The 22122-nt window shown below is 40.3% G+C and overlaps 1 protein-coding gene across 3 annotated transcripts in view; it reads right to left on the reverse strand.

Annotated features, from left to right (window-relative positions):
- PIGU (phosphatidylinositol glycan anchor biosynthesis class U) overlaps positions 1 to 22122 on the reverse strand; it is a 99066-nt gene that overhangs the window by 73815 nt on the left and 3129 nt on the right. Inside the window, exon 3 of one of the 3 annotated variants that reach the window (XM_072944058.1) lies at positions 21000 to 21277. Coding sequence is in view for 1 of the 3 variants with exons in the window: in XM_006202628.3 (XP_006202690.2) it covers positions 5133 to 5262 (130 nt within the window). In the remaining 2 variants the exon portion in view is untranslated. Of the gene's footprint in view, positions 1 to 4709; positions 4785 to 5132; positions 5456 to 20999; positions 21278 to 22122 lie in introns of those variants that run through there. The other 2 variants (XM_006202628.3, XM_072944059.1) reach the window with 2 other exon arrangements.

Raw genomic sequence — 22122 nt, forward strand, 5'->3', positions numbered from 1 at the left:
GAAGTATGCATTATAATCCAGAAAATAAAATCAATACCCATGAGTCTATACTGATATAAATATGAATTAATTAATTAATTAATTAATTAAATGACATGACAACTCTTCCTAACAGAATTCCAATTAATACATAAAGAAGGAAATAGGGAAATAGAAAAGTCACCATTAGAGCACCACAGTAATGATTACTGCAGGAAAGTTCAACCTATAAATGCAAAAAGTAGTGGGCAAAAACTTGAAGAGAAACAGGATATTTACAAAGCCCCAAATTATATCCCCCAAATGTTTACTAATTAAAAAGGGAAAATAGTAATTTTCAGTTGAGAAGCCAGGCAGATACTACCTTAATCAAGAGATTAAGGTTAACATTAGGAATAATAAGACATTTCAATATGATGTATCCTCCAATCCAGTGCACTGAGAGGGTCACATCACGTCAGTGGGATTCTTCCCCAAAATCCATTATCTCAATTTAACTATGAGAGAACATTAGATAAAACAAAATTGAGAAACTTTCTACAAAATACTTGACCAGTGTCAAGGTCATAAAAGAAAAGGCAAAGCTGAGGAGAAGCTTTGGAGAAGAATAAAGAGACACAACTAAATGCAATATGGGATACTGAATCAGATCCTGGCACAGAAAAAGAACAGTAGAAAAAAATAGTAAAATCTGAATAACAACTATGATTGTTATACATGAATATAGTTATTCTCTTAATTTTGATTACTGCACCATTATGCAGGATGTTAACATTAGGGGAAGCTGGGTGAAGGGTATACAGGATCTCTTTGTACTATCTTTGCAAATATTCTCTAAGTCTAAAATTATTTCAAATAAAAAAATCTAAAAAAACAAACAAAAAAGTAGTAGTATCCAGTCTCTGGATCCAGCTGCCAATTTGCAGGAAATACAGAGGACACAAGAATGTGTTATACTGTACCATGAATACACAATCAAAAATCCAAACTATGAGAAATTCTACAGGTCAAACAGATCTGTTTAAGAACAAATGAATACTAAAGAAAAGGATACAATGGATGCGGAACCTAAAGATTAAGGGAGACTTAAAAGACATACACAAAGTTTTTTTAAAGGGCATGACTAAGCTATAGTGTCTAGGGATGCTCATTTGGGTAATAAGAAAAAAGAAATAAAAAATGTTATTACTATAAAAGTTAGGATAATGGTTACTTATGAGGGGAACTGGACGCTGTGACTGAGATGGGGCATATGGAAGGGCTTCTAGGGTGAGTGGCAAATTTCTGATTCTTGACTTGGATGACGATTACAAAAGTTTTTGCCTTATGATAATTCACCAAGCAATACATTGTTGTGTGTGGTTTAACAATAAAAGGGTGTTGGTTTTTTTTTTAAACTAGTGCTATCAGAAGTGTTCCTCTTGACCCTGACTTTCACAGCTGCATTGGAGGTGGATTTCTAAATACGGACTAATAGTTTGAGCTCTATCCTGAACTCAAGAAGCTAAGCCCATAATAATTCCTAATCTTTATGTCAAAGGCTGAGGAAAAACCAAAATATGATAGAAACATTCCAAAATTATTCTTGACAGATAACACAACATGGTATATAGTGAACTCTGGTGGAACAACCATGCCTAAAGACTGCTAGCTAGTTACATAAAACATTATTATCTATGTGACTTTGGGCAAGTGACAATCTCTCTGTACTTTAATTTTCTCACCTAAAAAGAGGGGCTAACAATAGTATTTATATCACAGGGCACCGTGGGAACAAAATTAGTTTTTTTTTTAACATACCTAAAGTGCTTAGAACAGTACCTGTCATGTAGCAAGCATTACATCAGTGTTAGTTAGTATTATTTTTATTGGACTGAGAAGCACATGCTTGCACTTTGTCATGTAAGAAATTTGTATAAATTTTAGTTGGACTATCAAATAAACTGATGGGTCTGTAGAAATGAGTGACACAGCAAACATCTCTTTCCTTTCTAATAGATATCTGTTATTTTCTCCTGCCCAGCATCAACTTCCTCCTATTCTGGTAACAGCTAGTTTTCCTATGGGATAACACCCCCTTCCATGGTTTGGGAGGTTGCTCCCTCTCCAAAGTGGGAGATATAGATACATGACCTGGGCTGATTACAGTAATTGGTTTAAGAATTGGCATTATTACCCAGGTAAGTCCAATGTCACTCAATTCCAAGGGTTTTGTTGTTCTCACTAAAGAAGAATCACCCTCTTTCTACTGGACTTGACACTGAGGATATAAAAGTCAGAGGCTATTAGTGGCCAATCTTGCCAATACCTGGGAAGAGCTTTCCTGAATGCAGTCAATGCCAAGATGGAAAAATTAGTCCTGATGAAATCACTGAGGCTCTGGATCCAGCTATGCTTGAAGTCAGGGTCTACCGTGGACTGTTCTGTTATATAGGCCAATAAATTAATTTTTTATTATAATTTGGACAGTTTGAGCTGGAATTCTGCCATTGGGACATGAACGAATTAACAACATATCAATTTAAAACCCTTCAGGTATTTGAAGACAAGAATCAGCCCTTCCAAGCATACAACTTCTCATTTATTCCCATTCAAAAATCAGTCCATAAAAAAAAAAAATCAGTCCATGATTAGAGCCAATCAAAATCTATTCGGATCTAAGACCCTTTACCCAAAGGACTGGTCATTTATTTGTTTGTTTCTTTGTTTTAATTGTTTTTTTTTTTGGTGGGGGGAGGTAATTAGGTTTACTTATTTATTTACTTATTGTTAGAGGAGGTACTGGGGATTGAACCCAGGATCTCATGCATGCTAAGCACATGCTCTATCACTTGAGCTACACCCTCCCCCCAGGACTGGTCATTTAAAAACTCAAAACATCATGTGACACCAGAAGGGCTCCTACTTCAATATATTTAAATGCCTGCCTTCCAGGGTTTAATACAATCACTGGCTTTAAAAAATATCCCATCTTAAAATATATTCTGAAGACAAGTGGTATTACAGATATTGTACCCCTCCAAAATGGGACAATTATCCTGACTTAATCAAATCTAGATGGGAGATTACCAAATCTCTCTCTAGTCCTGACATTGGCACTCAGTTCCAGATCTAAACTTTGGATATCACACTATCACCTTATGCACACATTAAAGACTTACTGCTATCCTTGCTGACTCATCTATTTCAGCCAACTCATCTATTTCCCTATTATTTAAACTCAAAATCTGTGAATTAGCCACTTTTTGGCTTTTATCATAGTATTAAGAGCTTCAACATGGATTATCTCATTTAGTGGAGTACATATTATAACTTCCTACTTTACAGATGAGAAAATTGATGTTAGAAATGTTATCTGTGTCACACAAATAGTAAGTTGCAGAGAAACGCTCATATGTTTCTTGAGATCCCAGACCCTGTGCTCTTAATCACCACACTACATTGCCTCATCTTTGGATCCTTCATCCTGCTGATCCTATAAGTAACCAGAAAAGAAAACAGATTTTATTTTATTTTAAACATAAAATCTGTTTTCTTTTCTTCAATATTTATTCAATAGTAACTATGCAACTACTCTGTCAGGCACAAACGATTCAGGAATGAATAAAACAGTTCTGGCCTTCAAGAAGCTCATAGTACAGTGGCGTTATCAGGTATAAACAAACAATTATGATATAAAGTGAGCACTTCTTATTTTTAATAATGAGCTTAATAGAGGTATACTTAAGGACTAAGAGAGCAGAGGAAGGAGGGGCTAATACTGCCTTGGGTCTTCTGGAATCCAGAATAAAGCAGGAACCAAGGAACAACTCAGTTTGTTCAACAAATAATTATATGCAAATATTATATGCAAAGATATCAAGTCTAAGCTCTTACCATCACATAGACAAATTACAACTACCTTTATTACCACTTATCAACTGGAAAACCTGGGCAAACTACTTCTCTTAATCACAGTTTCTTTATCTGTGAAATAGTGAAAATAACACCACCTAACACACAGAGAAATGGAAGATAAAATGAGGCTTACCATAGTTTCTGATGCACAGTAAGTTTTTTTTGAAATCTTACCTCTAATTATTCATAAAACGCCCATTCATTATGCCATTCCCCATTCCCAAATGTCTATGGGATAACATCAAAACCCTAGCATTTGAAGTTGGAGGACATGAAGGGGACTCTTGGGGTGCTGATAATGTTCCATTTCTTGATCTGGGTGCTGGTTACATGGATATACACAGTTTGTAAAAATTCTTTGAATTCTACACTTGTATGTGCATTGTACGTATATTGTACTTCAGTAAGAAAGCTTAAAAAATCTTCAAACTCTGGCCCTAACCTAACTTCCACTTCATTACTCCCTTACTTTGGACATTTCACATCCTTCAGCATTTCTTGATCCTGTTTACTTTCTACCTGGAACTCCCCTTTCTCTAATCTCTTTTCAAACTCTACATCCTCCAAGAGTTAGCTCAAATCCCACATCCTTAAAAAACTGGAAAAGGAGGGGACACTTTCTTCAGGGGCAGAACTCCATGGAAGTAACTGGATGTACACTTTTCATAAATGATTCTAACTATCTGTTTGCGTCTCCCACTAGCTTATGGATCCTTTGGCCCAAATTCTCTTTGGCTAGTATACAACTATGTTTGATGAAGAACTTAGAAGACACAGTAGGAAAAACTAGACTGCAAGTCTCAGCCTGAGAATAGGCTTCTAAGCATACTCACACACTCTCCTCGCTTAAGCAGGACTGGTCCTCCGACTTGGGCTCCCCTCACACACTATCCCGTACCCAGGATACAACACTTGCGATCTCTCGCCAAACCCCACTCCACCCAGCACGTCCTTTCCTCAACCTGACCTTCCTCAGACCACACCCCTCAACTCAGAACCCGAGTGGGACACACCCCCTCAGATCCCCACCCCGCAGGTGAGCCGGCCCCTACGGCCCCAACCCCACCGCACAATCTCAGGCCCCCTCTCCTCCGCAGTCCCGCCCAGGGGCCCCGCCTCCTGTCCTCTCTGGGGACCTGAGAGCGGGTCAGTTGCCCCAGAATCTTGAGCTTGCAGCCACTGCCCCCGCCTTCCATTCACAGAGGCCAGGAGCGCACAGGCGGGGCCTGGCCGCCTATTCGAGCCGGTGGCCTCACCTCTCTTCCAAGAACTCAGTGGGGACACCACCTCCACCCGCTCCGAGATCAACTCGGCCAGACTGGAGCGGAACAAGGCCGCCCGCACGGTCACGGCCACCACCAGCACCAGGGCCAAGGGAGCCGCCATGATAGCTGGGGCGGGCGCGCAAGCGGGGAAGGAAAGGCGAGGCAGAAGAGAACTCGCGACCTGTGCGCCGCCCTGTGTAGTTCTGCCGGCCGGCGCGCCTCGCGGCTGCCGCCGTAGCTGCCAGACTGGGAACTACCACTCCCAGGAAGCCTTGCAGCGAAAGTGGGCGGGACGACGGAAAGCGCGGCGTCTCAAGCTCGTAGTAAAGGGTTGGGCGATGTCTCCTTAGGTAGCAGGTGGATTGTGAAACTGCCGAGGTGTTGAAGTGCTACTGAAAATAGAAAAGCGAAGGCAGTTATCGTCCTAGGATTGTGAACGAGTTTTAAAGAGATGTTAATTTCACTCTTATGTGTATGTTTTTAATATTAAAATGTTTCTTTTTTCTGTTTTTAAAGAGTATGAAATACATATTCATTTACTTATATGCCAGGCACTATACTGATTTCTGAGTTTACATTTTGGAGTAGTAGGCAGATTTATTAGATTTGCAGCCTTGTACAAATTGCTTAACCTTTCTGTGCCTCGGGTTCCTCATCTGAAAAAAAAAATGTGCTGGTTATTGGCTTGTTGTGGGCTAGCTAAAAACGACTGAGGAATGCTTAGAAATTTTGCCCGTCGCAATATGAAAACGAATATATGGATATATATGTATGACTGGGACATTATGCTGCGCACCAGAAATTGACACATTGTAACTGACTATACTTCAATTTAAAAAAAAATGGTTAAGATGGTTAAAAAAAGTAAATTATATAAACTTACAATTAAATGAATTATATAAAAAAAAGTAATAAATACTCAGAACGCATGACTTCCTAATTGTTTTCTCTGCCTACTCTTGTTTTATCTGTGCTCTTGAGGTTATTCACCACTGCTGTATCACTGTGGCAAATACTATATACTGGTGTGCCCTTCCCTTCCTAAATTGGTGTTCAGTGATTTCAGGTTGATAGTGTGAAATCCTAACCAATGGAAGTGTTTACACCACAGAAATTGGCAAACAGTAGAGATCTGGGTTTTGGAGTTGGAGATCCTGTTGATAGGCATTAAGTAGCACAGGACTTTATTAATTAGTGAACAGTGCTTATGGTGAGTGCTTAAATGTTAGCTATAAGAATTAAAACAGTAAATAAATATATAAGGAAATTTAAGATCTGTGAATAAAACGAAACAGGTTGCATGATCAAGAACAACTCGGTGGGAAAGGTGGTGGTAATATTGGACAGGGTAGTCAGGGAAGGCTCTGGGAAAAGGAGACATATGAACTGAGACCTAAAGGATGGGGAACATACCAGTACTTTCAAGTGGAGGGAACAAACTCTGAGTCAGGAAACAGCCAGGTGTGTTTGAGATAGGAAACAAGCATGACCCAAGTGGAGAAAGTGTGGGTGGAGAGGCAGATAGGGAATCAGGAAGAAACCTGTTTGCCATGTTTGGAAATCTGGGCTTTGTTCAAAGTGCAATCCACGTGCCATTGGAAAATTTTAAACCAAGAAGTGATGTGGTCAGTTGTACATTTTTAAAAAATAGGTATACTCCCAGGCCCTGTACTGTGTGTTGGGGAACATTACAGTGACAAAGTTGCACCCCCTGCCTTTGTAGACCTTGGAGAGTAGTTGAAGAGATGCAATAGTCTTAAGAATAATGCAAGTAAAAGTAAAATTACAACTAATGATTAGAGAAGGAAAAAGGGGAGCAAGATGCGAAAAGAATGCAAAAATCAGTCCTCAAGCTGATAGCTTTCTGGACCAGTGGTAGCGGCAGCTCTCCTTTAGGGGAGGGTGTCCTGAGGGAGTAGAGAGAAGCAGTTTCATCCTTTGAATCCCCCTCTGCCAAGCACTGCACCATACTTTTAACACACATGAGCTTATTTAATCTACACAACCTGCCTTCCTAAAGCTGTAAGTGCTAGTATCCCCTTTTGCATAAAAGGAGGAGATAGATGTTTTATTATATCATCTTAGAGTGAAGTGTATTGCATCATGAAAAGTGGAGGTGATTATAACATGCTTTATTCAAAGTGCAATCCATGTGCCATTGGAAAATTTTAAACCACTTCATAACATAGTAAAGACTGAACAAGATTATGCAACTTTAAATGCTTAGCTAATATACATTAGTTGGCTGTTATTATTATTTACATGATCTTAAGAGATGACTTAAACATTCTTTGGATGAAGATGCTTTTGTATGGAAAAACAGTGATTAGCCATTGTGGGTAGAAGGTGTGATCCGAACCAATGGTTCTTAAACATGAATGAGCATGGATCACAGACCTAAATATAACTAAAACTATGTCCCCTTGCAGGAAATATAGGAATAAATCTTCATGACCTTAAGTTAGGAAATGGTTCTTTAGACACAACACCAAAAGCACAGTCAAAAAAGAAGAAATAAGTAAACTGAACTTCATTAAAATGTAAAACTTTCATGCTTTTGGATGCCATCAAAAAATGAAAAAACCCACAGAATGGGAGAAAACATCTGTAAATCATATGACTAGGGACTTTTATCTAGCATATATGAGGAACTTTTACAACTCAAATAACCCAATTCAAAATGGGCAAAAGATCTAAATAAACATATCTCCAAAGAAGATACACAAATGGTGAGTAAACATGTGAAAATATTCTAAACATCATTAGCGATTAGGAAAATACAAATCCACATCACAATGAGACACCACCTCACACCCACTAGGATGGCTACAATAAGAGACAGATAATAACAAGTATTGACAAAATTGGATAAATTGGACCTTTATACATTGCTGGTAGAAATGTAAAATGCTGTAGCCACTTTGGAAAACAGTTTGACAGTTCCTCAGAATGTTGAACATAGAGTTGCTATACGATCCAGCAATTCAACTCCGAGCTATATAGCCAAGGGAAATGAACATGTGCCCACACAAAAACATATGTACAAATGTTCATGGCTTATTTATAGCTATTATACATAAGAGCCAAAAAATGAGAGCAACCCAAATATTCATTTTGTTTGCTTATGGATAGAAAAACAAAATGTGGTATATCTATACAATGGATTATAACTGAGCAATAATAAATAATGAAGTCCTGATATATGCTACATGGATAAACCTTGAAAACATTATGCTCAGTGAAATAAACCAGTCACAAAAGACTACATATTGTATAATTCTATTTATATGAAATGTCCAGAGTATCGCTATAGAGGCAAATCTATAGAGTCGGAAAACAGATTGGTGGTTGCCTAGGGCTGGGGTGGTTGGAAGGGGAGAGAATGGAAAATAACGGCTAATGGATACCGGATTTCTTCTTAGAGTGATGAAATGTTCTAAAATTAGATTGTGGGAATGGTTGTACAACTCTGAATGTACCAAAAACCACTATGTACTTTTTTTTGAACTGTGTACTTTAATTGGGTGAATTTTATAGTATGTATAGTATGTCTCAATATCTTAAGATGATTGAGCATCAGAATCACTTGGGAGATGTATTTTTTAAATGTAAATTTCCTAGTTCTGCCTTCGAGACTGATTCACTAGGTCTGGAGTGGAGCCCAGGAATTTACATTCTTAATCTCTCCAGGTTGTCCTGATGCTGGTGGTTCAGGAACCATACCTGGAAAAACATTACCTTGAAGGCACAGGAATCCTGTAGTTTATGCAAAAAAAAGATTAAAATAATAATAATTGCTAGCAAGTATTCAGGGCTTACTCTGTGCTAAGTATTATTTTGAGAGTTCTGCATGTTTTGTACATATATGTGCTTTATATTATATCTATATCTATATCTATATCTATCTATATCTATAATTACAGGTTCTATAATTTCCCCTTACTACATGCAGATGAGGAAACTGAGGTGCAAAGAGATTTAGTCATTTGTCTGGGGTCACACAGCTAATAAGTGGCAGAACCAGGATCCAGATGTGGTTAAGCTGCTATGCCTGAGAAAATGAGAGGAATTTGGGTTGGGTTGGGTTGGGTTGGGTTGGGTTGTTGTTGTAGCTGAGAAGGAAGGGTAGAGACTTGAAAAAAGGGAAATAATAGATCCTGAAAAACCATAGATCCCAGACAATATGTGTGTTACCTAGAGAGGAAGAAATTGAGGCTCTGAGATAGTGAGTAACCAGCTTTAAGCCACACACATAGGTAGTTTTTAATTCAGCATTTATTGAACACCCACCATTGCCAAATCTTGCACTAGGCTATGGAGTTACAGTCTATGAAGTACATTTGTTTTTATTCCAAAGAGCAAACTGATTCTGTCCATCTTTAACATAAAGGAAATTAACTAGGAGGCTATGAGGGAGCGCAACAGGGTCAAAGAGGAGACTGAGGAACCAGACTTGGAATAGTCAGGACCCAGGGAAGCAACATCACACAGCCTGGGTAGTAGGAACCACCTGTCAGGTCTACCAGCTACCACCACTGGAAAGAATGAACTCCAACCAGTTTTTAATGCCCTTGCATCATACCATTCAAGAGTCCAAGCTCTTGGAAAGAGCATGAAATTGACTGAGATTAGATCCTGTACCTGCCTCTTGCCATGTGCAAGGCAGCAAGAAAAAAGGATCTGTGAGAATCTAGACCATGAATTGACCATGCCTGCCTTAGGACAGCAAACCCTGAAGACAGTTCAGTTAAGTCATTTTGGTGAAGGCAAAAAGTGACTAGATGCTGGATGAGGGGTGGAGGTAGGGGGGCAGGTAAATATCCTCTAATAATGGTGATAAGAAAGATAGACATTGTCCCTCCCATGCTGGAGGTTATAGTCTAGCAGGGAGTCATACAAAACAATAAAAATAGAGGCTGTGATCAGCCCAATGAGGGCAATAGACCAGGAGCGATAATGAATAATGGAGTGCCAACTATAGACTGAACTGTGTGGTCAAGGAAAGCCTGTCTGAGGAGGTGATATTTAAGCTGAGACCTAAAGGATGAGAAGAAGCCGTAGATGTGAAGAACTGGCAATGGTGAATGGTATGTATGGGGAAGCAGGGACTGAGGTTACAGTGGGCTTGCAATGAGGGAGGCCAATGTAGGAGTGAATTGAACAAGAGGTAAGACTGTAGAAATAGGCAAGAGTCAAATGGCCTTTGTAGACCATGATGCTGCGTGGGATTTTTATTCTAAGAGCCAGGGAAGTCGACTAAAGGGTTTCAAGTAGAATTGGAACATGATTACAGCTTAGATTTTAAAATAATCTCTCTCTGGCTACTGAGTGAAGAATGGATTGGAGGGAGTGAGGGGTGGCAGCAGGGGGACCACTGCCTAGGCTGCTGCAGTCAACCAGGTGAAAGAAGATGGTGGCTTGGATCAGGGTGGTAGAGAAAAGTGGGTGGATTCAAGAGATATTTTGGAGGTAGCACTGATCAATTGTTTCTCAAATTCCCCTATTTCTTGTCTTTAGCACTCAGATCCTGGCTCCTGTAAAGGTCTGAAGAACAGTTCTCTGAGATTTTTGTTAGTAAAAATTTGAGACAGAAACTTAGAGCAACAGTATCAGATTGAGGAGTATATAAAACTTTTGAACACAACTGAGGGCTTTTTTCCTCCCTGGCTGCCTGATGAGCCACCACCATTCTTTTTTTTTTTTTTTTTTTTTTTTTTTTTTGGTGCAGAGAAACGTTTGCTGCTGGGCCAAACAAGGAGAATGTGTGCCACATGTCCAAAAAAGCCTGAACACCCCAAAGGGTTTCAGCCCAGCAGCTTTTTTTTTTTGGTTTTTCAATTTTAAAAGAATTTTTATTTTTTATTGACGTGTAGTCAATTTTAAATGTATTTTTTACTATTGACTTTAAGTAAATTTGAATCATCTGCTTATGATATGCATCCAGTTTTCACTGGGATGTCTGTTGTTTTTGAACTGTCACCATTTTGAATGACACAGTAACCAGCCAGGCAAGGAAATTCATGACATATCAACTGTTTCTACAGAAACAAATGGTCACAGTGGTCCTTTACCCTGGGAAAGCAATAGTACCTAAGATAGCATTCAAGAAAAACTAACCAAGATGTAACCAGAGAACACACCAGATAATTATCTTTGTCTTCAGATCTGAAGTCACTTCAGCAGTGGCAAAACAACAAACTTTGATAAAATTTACAATTTCTTTGATTATGCAAAGAGAAATCAACCCAAACATAGATTTGCAAGATGTGGCCTGGATGAGAAGGAAGAAACTCCAAGAAAAGCAGCAAAAGAAATACAAGAATAGAGTGGAAAAATCAGGGCTTCTATAAAAGCAAAAAGGAGAATTAAAGATATAGCGTGGACTTGATCTGTATTTGACTGTGCAGATTCTTCACCAGAAGACAATAAACTATACAAAAACTTGAAAACAATAACAGCTCAACAAAGGGGGATGAGTGGAAGACAGTGGCATGTAGGGAAAGATAAAGGCATCCTTCAGACTGAAATAGTAAAACAGGTCTGGTCTAATTCATTGTACAGATTGGGAAATTAAGACCGAGAGAGAAGCAACACCTGGCTGAGGATTCCCCACCATGTCAGTGGTGACACTGGGCTGAGAAACCAGCATTCTCACCATCTGTCTTTTCTGGTTCCTGGGCTAGGTGAACTGGAAGATTTACGCCAGTTCCTTCCTCAACCATTGGACCCACGTATTGTAAGGAACCAAAAGGAACCAGAGCTCTGGTCTTACATAATGCCCTGAGGTTTCTGAGACCCAGTACCTTAAGCCCTCTCAATTTCCTTCCTGTCCCCTACCTCAAGTGCCCACCATTGCAAAAGCCATCCTGTTAGGAAAACCAAGAGCTAAACTAGGCCTCCAACCTGAAGGCTGAAGATTGACTCTCCCTTCCCCATCTTCTTCTCTCTGAACCTCTCTCCCTGCTCAGGAGACACATCCTTCACAATTGTGCATCCAGGCCCCTCATGCCCTCTTCCCAAAGACACACTGCTCTGGGAAAGGAGACATGTAGAATGGCCTTTGCTTATTGCTTTCTGGTATCCATTCTCTCTTTCCCTTTTTGTAACAGGACCCTGAATTCTCAGCCATGTGATTTGAATGAGACTGACCTCACTCTCGCTTCGAGGAATGGGCCCTAAATGGCTTAAACTAACCAATACATTACAAATCCCTTGACACAGTGATTGGTTCAGGTGTGAGTATATGACCCAATCAGGCCAATCAGAGCTAACGAGATTCAATTCTGAAATTTTGGATTGAACTATTGGGCAATGGGCCTTTTCTGCTGGGTTTGAGCTTGGAAGCATCCAGACCCAGGAGCAGCTAGCAGCTTATACATATAAGACAAAATAAGGCAAGGCCAAGGCTAAGGCCTGACTGATTCTACTGGTAAAGATACAACTTTTTGATTTAAGCAGTTTATTACTTACATAGCCAGCAAGATGAACAAGCCAGCTTCCTGTGATCCTTGTCCCACACACCAAAAAGGGTGACACTGAAACAAAAGGGACAGAACCATTGCAACACAGGTTGGAGGGTCACCTATTGCTGAGGAGCCAATTCTAGACTGATGTTAGTAGGTTTTATATTCTGCAGCTCCATTCTGAGTAGGGTAGGGCAGAAAGTCCCAAAGCTCATCAGAATCTGGGGAGCAATAAGACAACTCTCAGGACAGCCTGCCGGGGGGAGATAAGGAGGAGAGTAAACGGTGGCCTCATTGCTTTACAAGCCTTCTAGCCTCTCATGTTCTGGAAGGATCACAAGGCATTCTTCCAAAACTCAGATAAGCTTTTCAAACCTTTGCCAGTGTGAATACATGCAAGGTCACTGTGGTGCATGGCAGAGCCATTCCCCTAGGCAATCATGCGGTCACAAAGAGAGGGCCTGTCAAGAGTTAAGCCAACTCCTAGGAAGTGTTCTGGAAAAATTAGAAAAGATTGAATCTTAGTTTCATTATTTAAGCTACTGGATCAAGCCCTGCCTGAAGCAGTTATTGCTGGACATTTCAACCAAATTCCTTTCCTAATTTAATCCAGTTTGAGTTGGATCTTAAGTTACTTGCAACTAAAAGCTCTTAACAAATATAACAGAAAATGGGCTCGGCCTCCCAAAGGAGTCTCCTATACTTCCCTGGCTTCAATTACCATTTGCATGTTGATGACTCTCAGATCTTTATTTCCGGCCCAGATTTCTCTTATTGAGATTCAGGCTGTATGTATCAAACTACCTCCTAGACATTGCCACTCAGATATTCCAAAGTCACTTTAAACTCTGAATATCTAAAACTGAACTCATGATCTTCTTTCCAACAACTCACTCTTCCTCCTTAATTCCTTAGCTCTGTGACCAACACCACTAATCTTTCTGTTGCTCAGCCAAAAACCTAGGAATCAGCCTTGACACCTCTCACTTCCCCACCCCTTATATACAATCCACCTTCAAGCTTTGACCTAAATATCAGTCAAATCCACCTATTCCTCTCCATCTTCACTGCCACCACCCTGGTCTAAATGACCAGGATTTGCTACCTGCATGTCTGCTCTATTCTCCTGACTGGTCTTCTGCTGCCATTCTCCATTGTCCAACCATTCTCCATGCATAATATTTATTGTTGAATGAGTGAATGGATGAATGAACAAATGAGCAAATGGATATCACTAACCCCTCACATAAAACCCTTCACTGGCTTTTCTTTGCACTTAATTCAAGAGCTGTAAGGGCCAGTGTGATCTATCTCCCTACCTACCTCCCTTGCCTCACCCTCCACTTTTCTGCCCTATTTGCACCTAAATAAATAAACTATCAATGGTCATTCCCTTGGTACACCCCACCAGCCACCCAACAGCATCTGTCCTCACTTGGCAAAATCCTACTTATCCTTCAAGGTGGATTCTTAAAGTTTCCTTCTCTATGAAGATTTTGATTTCATCAAGGAGTCAGTTCTTTCAATATGCTTCCAAAGCACATAGCACCTGCCTCTAACCTGCAACTTAATGATCACTATCTGATAATTCTTTTGTCTGAAGGTTTTGGGAGTTTTATTCTTCTGTTCATTGTGTCTACTGAATCTTACTCATGGGTTGTTTCCTTGTGTGTTTCATCAATTTTTTCTTTGTGGATCATTAGCTGTTTAGAAGAGCTTTATATACAGGAATTCTGTGTAACCTGTAATGGCCAGAGGATGAAGAGGGTACCCGGAGAAGATCCAGAGAGGATTTGAGTTCATTTCTGCGAGACATCTGAGAGATACTTTCAGAGTAGGTCTTCTTTTATTTTAATTTCTCAGCCTTGGGGATTCCTAGGCATGCAGGTGATGTAAATATGAACCCCACACCCATCATCCCATACTCATGAAGGGCAGGGATACAGTTTCAAATTCTCAGAAGATAGTTTTTTTTCTCCCATCCAAAGACCAGCCCAAGATAAAGACATCCTTTTTGTTTCCTTTGTTAGTAGTCAAATGTTTGTTTGTTTTCCCCTAGTCCACACTTTAACTTTGGGTGTAGCCCTTCAAGGGTCCTAGATTTATCAAGGCTCTCAGTTCCAACCCCTAACATCATGTAAGCCCAAACCTTCATCTCCTCAGATGTCTGTTAAAACCCAATGGTTGCAAGTCCATTTGTGCATTTTAAACGATGTTTGTTGTTTTTATTTCTAGCATTTCCATGTGTTACGTAGCAGGAAGTTCCAGATATTGTCAGAAAAGGAAGTCCAACTCAATACTTAGTAGACAGAATTGTCAGTAAGATTGTCATCTGTTTACTTGTCTATTTTCTCCATGAATATCAAGCTCTGAGAGGGCAGGGACAGGGTGTGACTCATCTCTGGGTCATGGCACCTAGCTCCAGACCTGGTGCAGGGTCCAAGCTCAGTGCATTTGTTGATACCAAACCTCTGCTCTGACACCTCTAGTGATGAGGAGCTCCAGTTCTCCTACTCCCAAAGTGGCCTTTCCTTTGGAGAGAGTTGTGTTACCTGGTTGACCACATAGCTAGTGGGGGACAGGATGTCCCTCTTCTGTGTTCATTCTTCTCAACACTTGGCTTATCCACTCAGATTCTACAGAGTAGGGCTCAGGGCCTGGAAAGATCCCAGAGACTTTGAGCTTTGATTCAGGAGAAACACATGGGGCAGTTCTAGATGTACACCTAAGGTTTTCGTGCATCATTAGTGGAAGTCTAAACTGGCACACTTTGGGAGAGTAATTTGACAGAACCTATTGAAATTTGAAGTTTGTATACCTGTCAATCTTGTAATTCACTTTTCTGAATCTATTCTATTCATATAATTGTCACTGAAGCATGGTTGGTGGCAGCGAAAAATTGAAAACCACCCAAATGTCCATCAGTATGTGATCAACTAAATAAGCTATCTGCAGCCATATGACAGGAAACTATAATGCAATTTTTGTTTATTTTGGTTTTAATGAGGAAGATCTACATGTACTGACATAGGTAGAACTCCTATGTCATGTTACTGAGTGAAAAATGTGAGTCTGTGGGACAGAGTAAATAATATGACATATTTATGTAGAAACAAACAAACAAACAAACCTACAAGCAGTATAAATGAGTATATCCTGGAGGCTATTTGGCAGTATCTATCAACAATTAAGATGCTATTTAAACTTTTTTAATAACCTCAACTGACTAATCCCCACTAATAGTTTATATATCTTGTATAATTAAAAAATAGTTTACATATTTTATAAGATACACTAATATCTTACAAATAAATATGCAAAATAATGGATAAAATATTAATAGCAGCATTATTGGTAGTAATAAAATATTGGGAACAACCTTTTTTTCCTTTAGGGGACTGAATAAATATTGTACATATATAATAGGATACTATGTGTGTATGAAAAAAGAATGAGGCTTCTCTCTATACTGATAAGGAAACTTTGAAAGACACACTGTAAAGTGAAAAAAAAAAAACAACCAAGATGTGGAAGAATGTCTTTATTTGTGTGAAAAATACATATATGCATATACTCATCGAATTTTAAATGCCTGGAATATCTCTGGAAGGAATTACAGGAAACTAGAATTGGTGGTTGCCTCCAGGGAGGAAACCGGAAGGTTGGGAACAGGGGAGGGAGGAACACCTGCTTTTCACTGTAATCCTTATTGAACCTTTGGAATTTTGAACTATGTCTCTGCAATTAAGTAAGTAAGTAAGTAAGTAAAAATTTTAAAGCATAATTCTAAAACTAGAAGCAAACAAGTCCTCTGAAACAGTACGCTTCCTGTGTATATATATATATGTTGTGCAGGAAAAGGAAAGAAAGATACACTCCAAATTAGGGGCAGTGTTGGAAGGTCTCTAGGATTGGAGGGCGTGTGGTCAAGGGTGACCTTGACTTAATTTTAATTGTTTGGATTTTATGTTTATAATTTTTTAAATTACAAAGGTTGCTTGGATTTTATATAGTATTTATGTAAATTGTTGCACCATTTAAAATACATTTTAATTTAAAAAAATAGATTTCAGGTAAATAGAATGCAAGTTACCCCCAGGCAAAGGAGTGAGGCTGACCCTCTTCCCTCTGAGAGAGGAGGATTCCTGTCATGCCCTTTGTCCCACCTGCCTTCCCCAAGGACGCCCTGGCTCAGGAGGCGGCACCTGGGCTATTCCAAGCATCATTCCAAAGAGCTTCTCCTGTCACCTCTTACCCACTTGGCTCCCTGTCGCCAGTGTTCTGGGCTGAGAACCAGAGCTGATTGACTGTAGGATTGTATTTCCAGAGGGCCCCACTGATGTGAGGTTGAGCAGGTCATCCTGGGAAAGGTGGGACATCTGGCCTCTTTGTTCAGCCCCTTCAATGCCCTGCCACCCTTTTCGCCAACTCCCAATCTGTGTTTCTCTCTCAGTCCATACAGTTGAGAGAAAGCATCTGAAAGACCCATTTAACTAACGTGTAGGGATTTGGTGTTCCCCTTCCCTTGACTAGTTTTATTTTAGGAGGCATGTAGAGATGGCAAAGCTTAACTGTGAGGGAGGATACAGTAATGGTGGAATTTCTGACCCTAGTGAGGAAGGGATCCTGAGGCAAAAGGGCTTTGCTTTCGCTTTTTGGGTCACATTGATAGGCAATGCTCTGTAGTGCTTAAGAGCTATGTGGGCTCTGGAGCTGGGCTGATAGGATTCATATCCATCTATCACTTAGTAGCTGTCAAATCTTGGCCAGACAACTCAAACTCTCTGTTTCCAAACTTGCAGGATGGGGATAATAAGACTAGCTCCTTCATAGGATAGTTGTGAAGCTGTAATGAGATAGTATGTGAAAAATCTTTAGAACATCTCCTGGAACATAGAATGCAGGCAATAAATGTTAGCCAGGATGATGATTTTTTTTTTTTGTCTGAGAGAGGAATAATTATTTTTTTAGGTACATAGGTTTTTTTTTTCTTAAACAGACTAATTAGTAGAGCAGATTTAGGTTACAGCAAAACTGAGCAGAAAGGACCGAGTTCCCACATACCCCTGCTCCTACACATTCACAGTATCTCCCACTATGACCATCCCTCATCACAGTGGTATATTTGTTACAATCAATGAACCTGTGTCAACACATCATTATCACCCAAACTCCACAGTTTACATTAGGGTTCACAGACATGATTATTATTACTCGAACAAATACTTATTTTTTTTAAAGGATACAACTAAAAAGCTTTGAAGATCTCTGCAGAAGAAAAATTAAATCTAGCAAGCCAATAAAACTCCTGGATATAGAGCAAATAGGTATTAGTCACTAGCTCTCTAATCTGACCCAAGTCAGGAACGGTCGCTGTGACAGATGAAGTTCTTGAACAAAAGTCTAAGGAAAATAGTGGTCAGCCCAAAATCTGTGACAACTTCACTTCCAAGATGGAAAACATCTGACCTGGCAGTTATGAACTGCTGAACTCGCCCTTTGCAAATGAGTTGGTCAATGTCGATTTTGTGCATGTAGGTCAGAGGTCACATTGTGTTTTCTTAACTAAATTGAGTACATATATTTCAGTGTTGCATTTTTTTTCTTTTTAAATCAACTTCATTGAGGTATAATGAGTTTGACAAATATATATACCCATGTACCCATCCCACAATCAAAATAGAACACTTCTAACCCTACAGAAAATTTCCTCATTCCCCTTTGTAGTCGGTCCTTCCATCCATTACCAGGCAACTACTGATCTGCTTCCTGTCAGTACATATACTTTTGCTTGTTCTAGAAGTTCATGCAAATGGAATCACATGGCATGTAGTCTCTTTCATCTGGTTTCTTCTGTTCAGCATGATATTTTGAGGCTTATCAATATTTGTGGCAAGTATTGGTAGTTTACTCCTTTTAAATTGCTGAGTCATAGTCCACTGGATGAATAGACCACGATTCTGTTAACTTTCCAGGTTGGATTTTGCAAGAATAAAGCCTGACTGAGCTTGTGGTGGAGGAGGAGAAGGTGAAGAGGTAAGAACTGGAGCCTCGAGTTCCCATCCTGCCCTTTCACTCACATCTTCTGTTACCCTGGGCAAATCCTCCTCATCCAGGCTTCAGTTTCCTCGTCTGTCAACTTAAGGCTCTAGATGATATCTAAATAACTATTCCGTACAATCCATTACAGGTGGAAGGATTTCTTCTCCTACAAGAAGGTATATATTTTTTTAAGGGCCACAGGTAAGGTCCAGCCCCAGGATCTTAAAGTAGATCCAGCGAATTCCTCTGGCAGAAAGGGAGGGCAAAATCCACAGAAAACCAGACAAGCAGAGGAAAAGTAAGCAAGGGCCCCAGGCACGTCCAGGAACTGATAATTAAGTATTTATACTCTATTCAGGGCCCCTATCCCTGGCTTTTCTGCCAAAAGCTCCTGGCAGGGGACTCTTCCATGGAATCAAGAGAGTCGAGCCAGGAGGACTTTTATGGAGCAGGAGGGGTTCTGAGGACCTCAGGGAGCAGGCCAGGGTGAAGGGCTGAGGCTGCCACTCTGGGCCCAGATAGTAGGGTGAGAACCAAGGGAAAGAGCAGCAGGAAGAGCTTGATCCAGAGAATGAATCAGAATATTTCAAAGATACCATTGAGACCAGACACTCTGAATATCCCAGCAAATCTCAGGACCCCAAGTGCCTCAGGCTTAGCACCTTCAATGTCACATTCAAGAATGGCAGTATAAAGGGCAAACTGTTAAAAACAAACTAAGTGTTCAGCTACAGGGAACTGATCAAATAACCTACATCCATCCCCACTATAGGATGATGAAATACTATGTGGCTGTTAACAAAGAATGAGACAGCTCTGTATAAATACTACCAGGGACTGATCTCCAACTTGTGTCATTAAGTAAATAAAGCAAATTTCAGAAAAGTATGCATAGTAGGCTAGCATTTGTGTTCAGAACAGGGAGGTCATATATACATGCACATCCTTGTATATGCAGAAAATATTTCTGGCAATTCACACAAGAAGCTGGTAACAGCAGTCATCCCTAGTAGAAGTTGACTGGAGGGTACTAAAGGCAAAACATATTCTTTTGCTCTCTGGGGTTTCAAATCATGTGCACTTTAACCTATTCAGAAATGAATACAAATGTAGTAAATCTAAGAACATTAGTCTAGCTCCCAAGAATAATTTAAAAATGATTCTAATATTTATTTTTAACTCTCAAAAGACATCAAAGGGTCTCTAGTCCATGTCAGCCCTCTTTAGAATCACCTTTGTTCTCACGCATCCTCTCACGCCCCACTACTGCCTCTCAGTGTCCCTCATTCACCAAACCTTCATTTTCTATCAAAAATTGTCCCCTTAGGCTCTTTCCCGGAAGTATTGCTTTTTTTCTTTCCTTCTCTCCTTCCTTACCTCTCCAACCTGTCTCTGTCTTCCTGTTTTCTCAGTTCTGTATCTAAAAAGCGTAGAAAGCAATCAGACAAGACAAAACTCTCCTTAGAAAGCACTGGAAAGAGAAAAAGTGAGCAGGCAAAGAAATTCCCCATCTTGCTCCTGTGTACAGACAGAGAAACAGAGGTTCATAGAGGGACAGAGAGCTACCCAAAGTCACATAGTAAGTCAGAAGCAGAGCCATGACAAGGGTGTCGGGCTCCTGATTTGAATCATATTCCAGGCCATTCAACCCCAAGGAAAATGTCCTCATCCTTCAAAACCTAGCTCAGATGTTCTCTCTTCCAGGAAGCCATCCTTGGACTCCTCCCAGTTTTGGGGTTTTTTTTTGATTCCCCTACCACCTTGTCCTACTCACTGTCCTAGCCCTATCTCTCCACATTATAATGTCTCTGATTATGTTTCTGTTTATCCTGAATGAGATTCTTCAGTTTGGAAAAGGTTATGTGTCTCCTGGAAAGAAACTAGGCACTCCTGAATGTGTGGTGAGTTAAAAGTGTGCAGTGCTCTAAGAGACAGGCAGACAATGTGTTTTGGGGGCTCTGAGGAGTAAGAGGTTAATTCTTCCCAAGGAGATCTTGGAGAACTTACTGGAGGAAGTGACATTTGGCTGATCTTTACCCTGGAGTTGTGTCCCACACATTCAGATTACTCGATTTCAACTATATGACTTTGACAAAAGAAAAAAGATTTTAAAATGGTTTTTCTCAATTACAACACTATTACAAGTTTCACAAAAAGATGTGCACTAAGATAAAATGTACTAGAGTAAGATGAGTAACTCAAGCTGCCCTTTAATTTTCATGCAAACAACTTTTTATAACACACATGTAGTTTTCCAGTGCTGTGTAATAAACCTCCACAGACTTAGCAGCACAAGACAACACACATTTGTTAGCTCCCAGTTCTGTAAGTCAGAAGTCTAGGCGTAGCTCACCTGGGTTCTCTGCTCAGGGACCCACAAGGCTGAAATCAAGGTGCTGGCCAGCTGTGTCCTCATCTGGAGACTCAACTAAGGAAAGTCTGGCTTCCAGACTCCCTCAGGTTGTTGGCAGAGTTCATTTCCTTACCACTGTATTACTGAGAGTCCCATTTTCTTGCTATCTGTTGGCCGGGGACCACTCTCAGCCTCTAGAAGTCCCTCTTGGGTCCTTGCCATGTGGCCTCTCTATAACATGGCAATTTGCTCCTTCTGGGCCAACATGGGAGTGTCTGCTGCTCAAGAAAATAATTTTATGTTAGGTTAAAAATACTATACTTTTTCACACGTAGGTTTTATAGTTTTATGCTATTTATTTTTGTGCACATATGCACATACAATATTTCTACACACCGTTGAATACACAGAAACATGCACTGAAACTTATAAGCTCTGTGATCTTGGGCCTCAGCAGTCTGAGCCTTAATTTCCTCATCTGTAAAATGGGAATGACAACAGTGTCTGTCTCAGAGAGTTACAGACACAAAGTAAATGCTCAATGAATATAAGCTGCTGATTATATTAGTCCTGAAGAATAGAGGGGATCTAGACACGAGGACATTGGGTGGGTGAGGGGGCAGGGTTTGCAAGAGCAAAATCCTGGAAGCAGGAAAGCTGGCGGTCGTTTGTAGTGTGATCATTCGCACCGGGTATGTGTGTGTTGAGAAGGCAGCTAAAGGGGTGGGTGGGGACAGCTTTCCTAGATGCTTCCGGTGTGCCAGGTACCATGAGAGGGTGCCTGGCCAGCAGTGTGAATTGCAGCCTGGAGGTGATACAGCCAAGGAAAAGCAGTGAGCAGGGCAGTGGTCTGAGCTTCAGGGAGTCCTCTGCTCCTAAAAGAATGGCTGGTTACGCAGGAGGGACTCCTGCTGTCCAATCTCTCCTCCCCAGCAACAAAGCTGGAGGGATGCAATCCTTTCCCTTCAAATTTCTAAATGTGGGAGTTCGTGCACAGCACTCATATCAGAGCAGCTCACCCAAGTGCTTATCCACACTCACAAACATTGTCATGGAACCCCAGAGCCACTACCCAAACCTCACACCCTGGGCAGAGAGACTAAAGCTAAGCCAGGTATTTGGC

Source organism: Vicugna pacos, chromosome 19 (genome assembly GCF_048564905.1).
Source record: "Vicugna pacos chromosome 19, VicPac4, whole genome shotgun sequence".
Taxonomy (NCBI): domain Eukaryota; kingdom Metazoa; phylum Chordata; class Mammalia; order Artiodactyla; family Camelidae; genus Vicugna; species Vicugna pacos.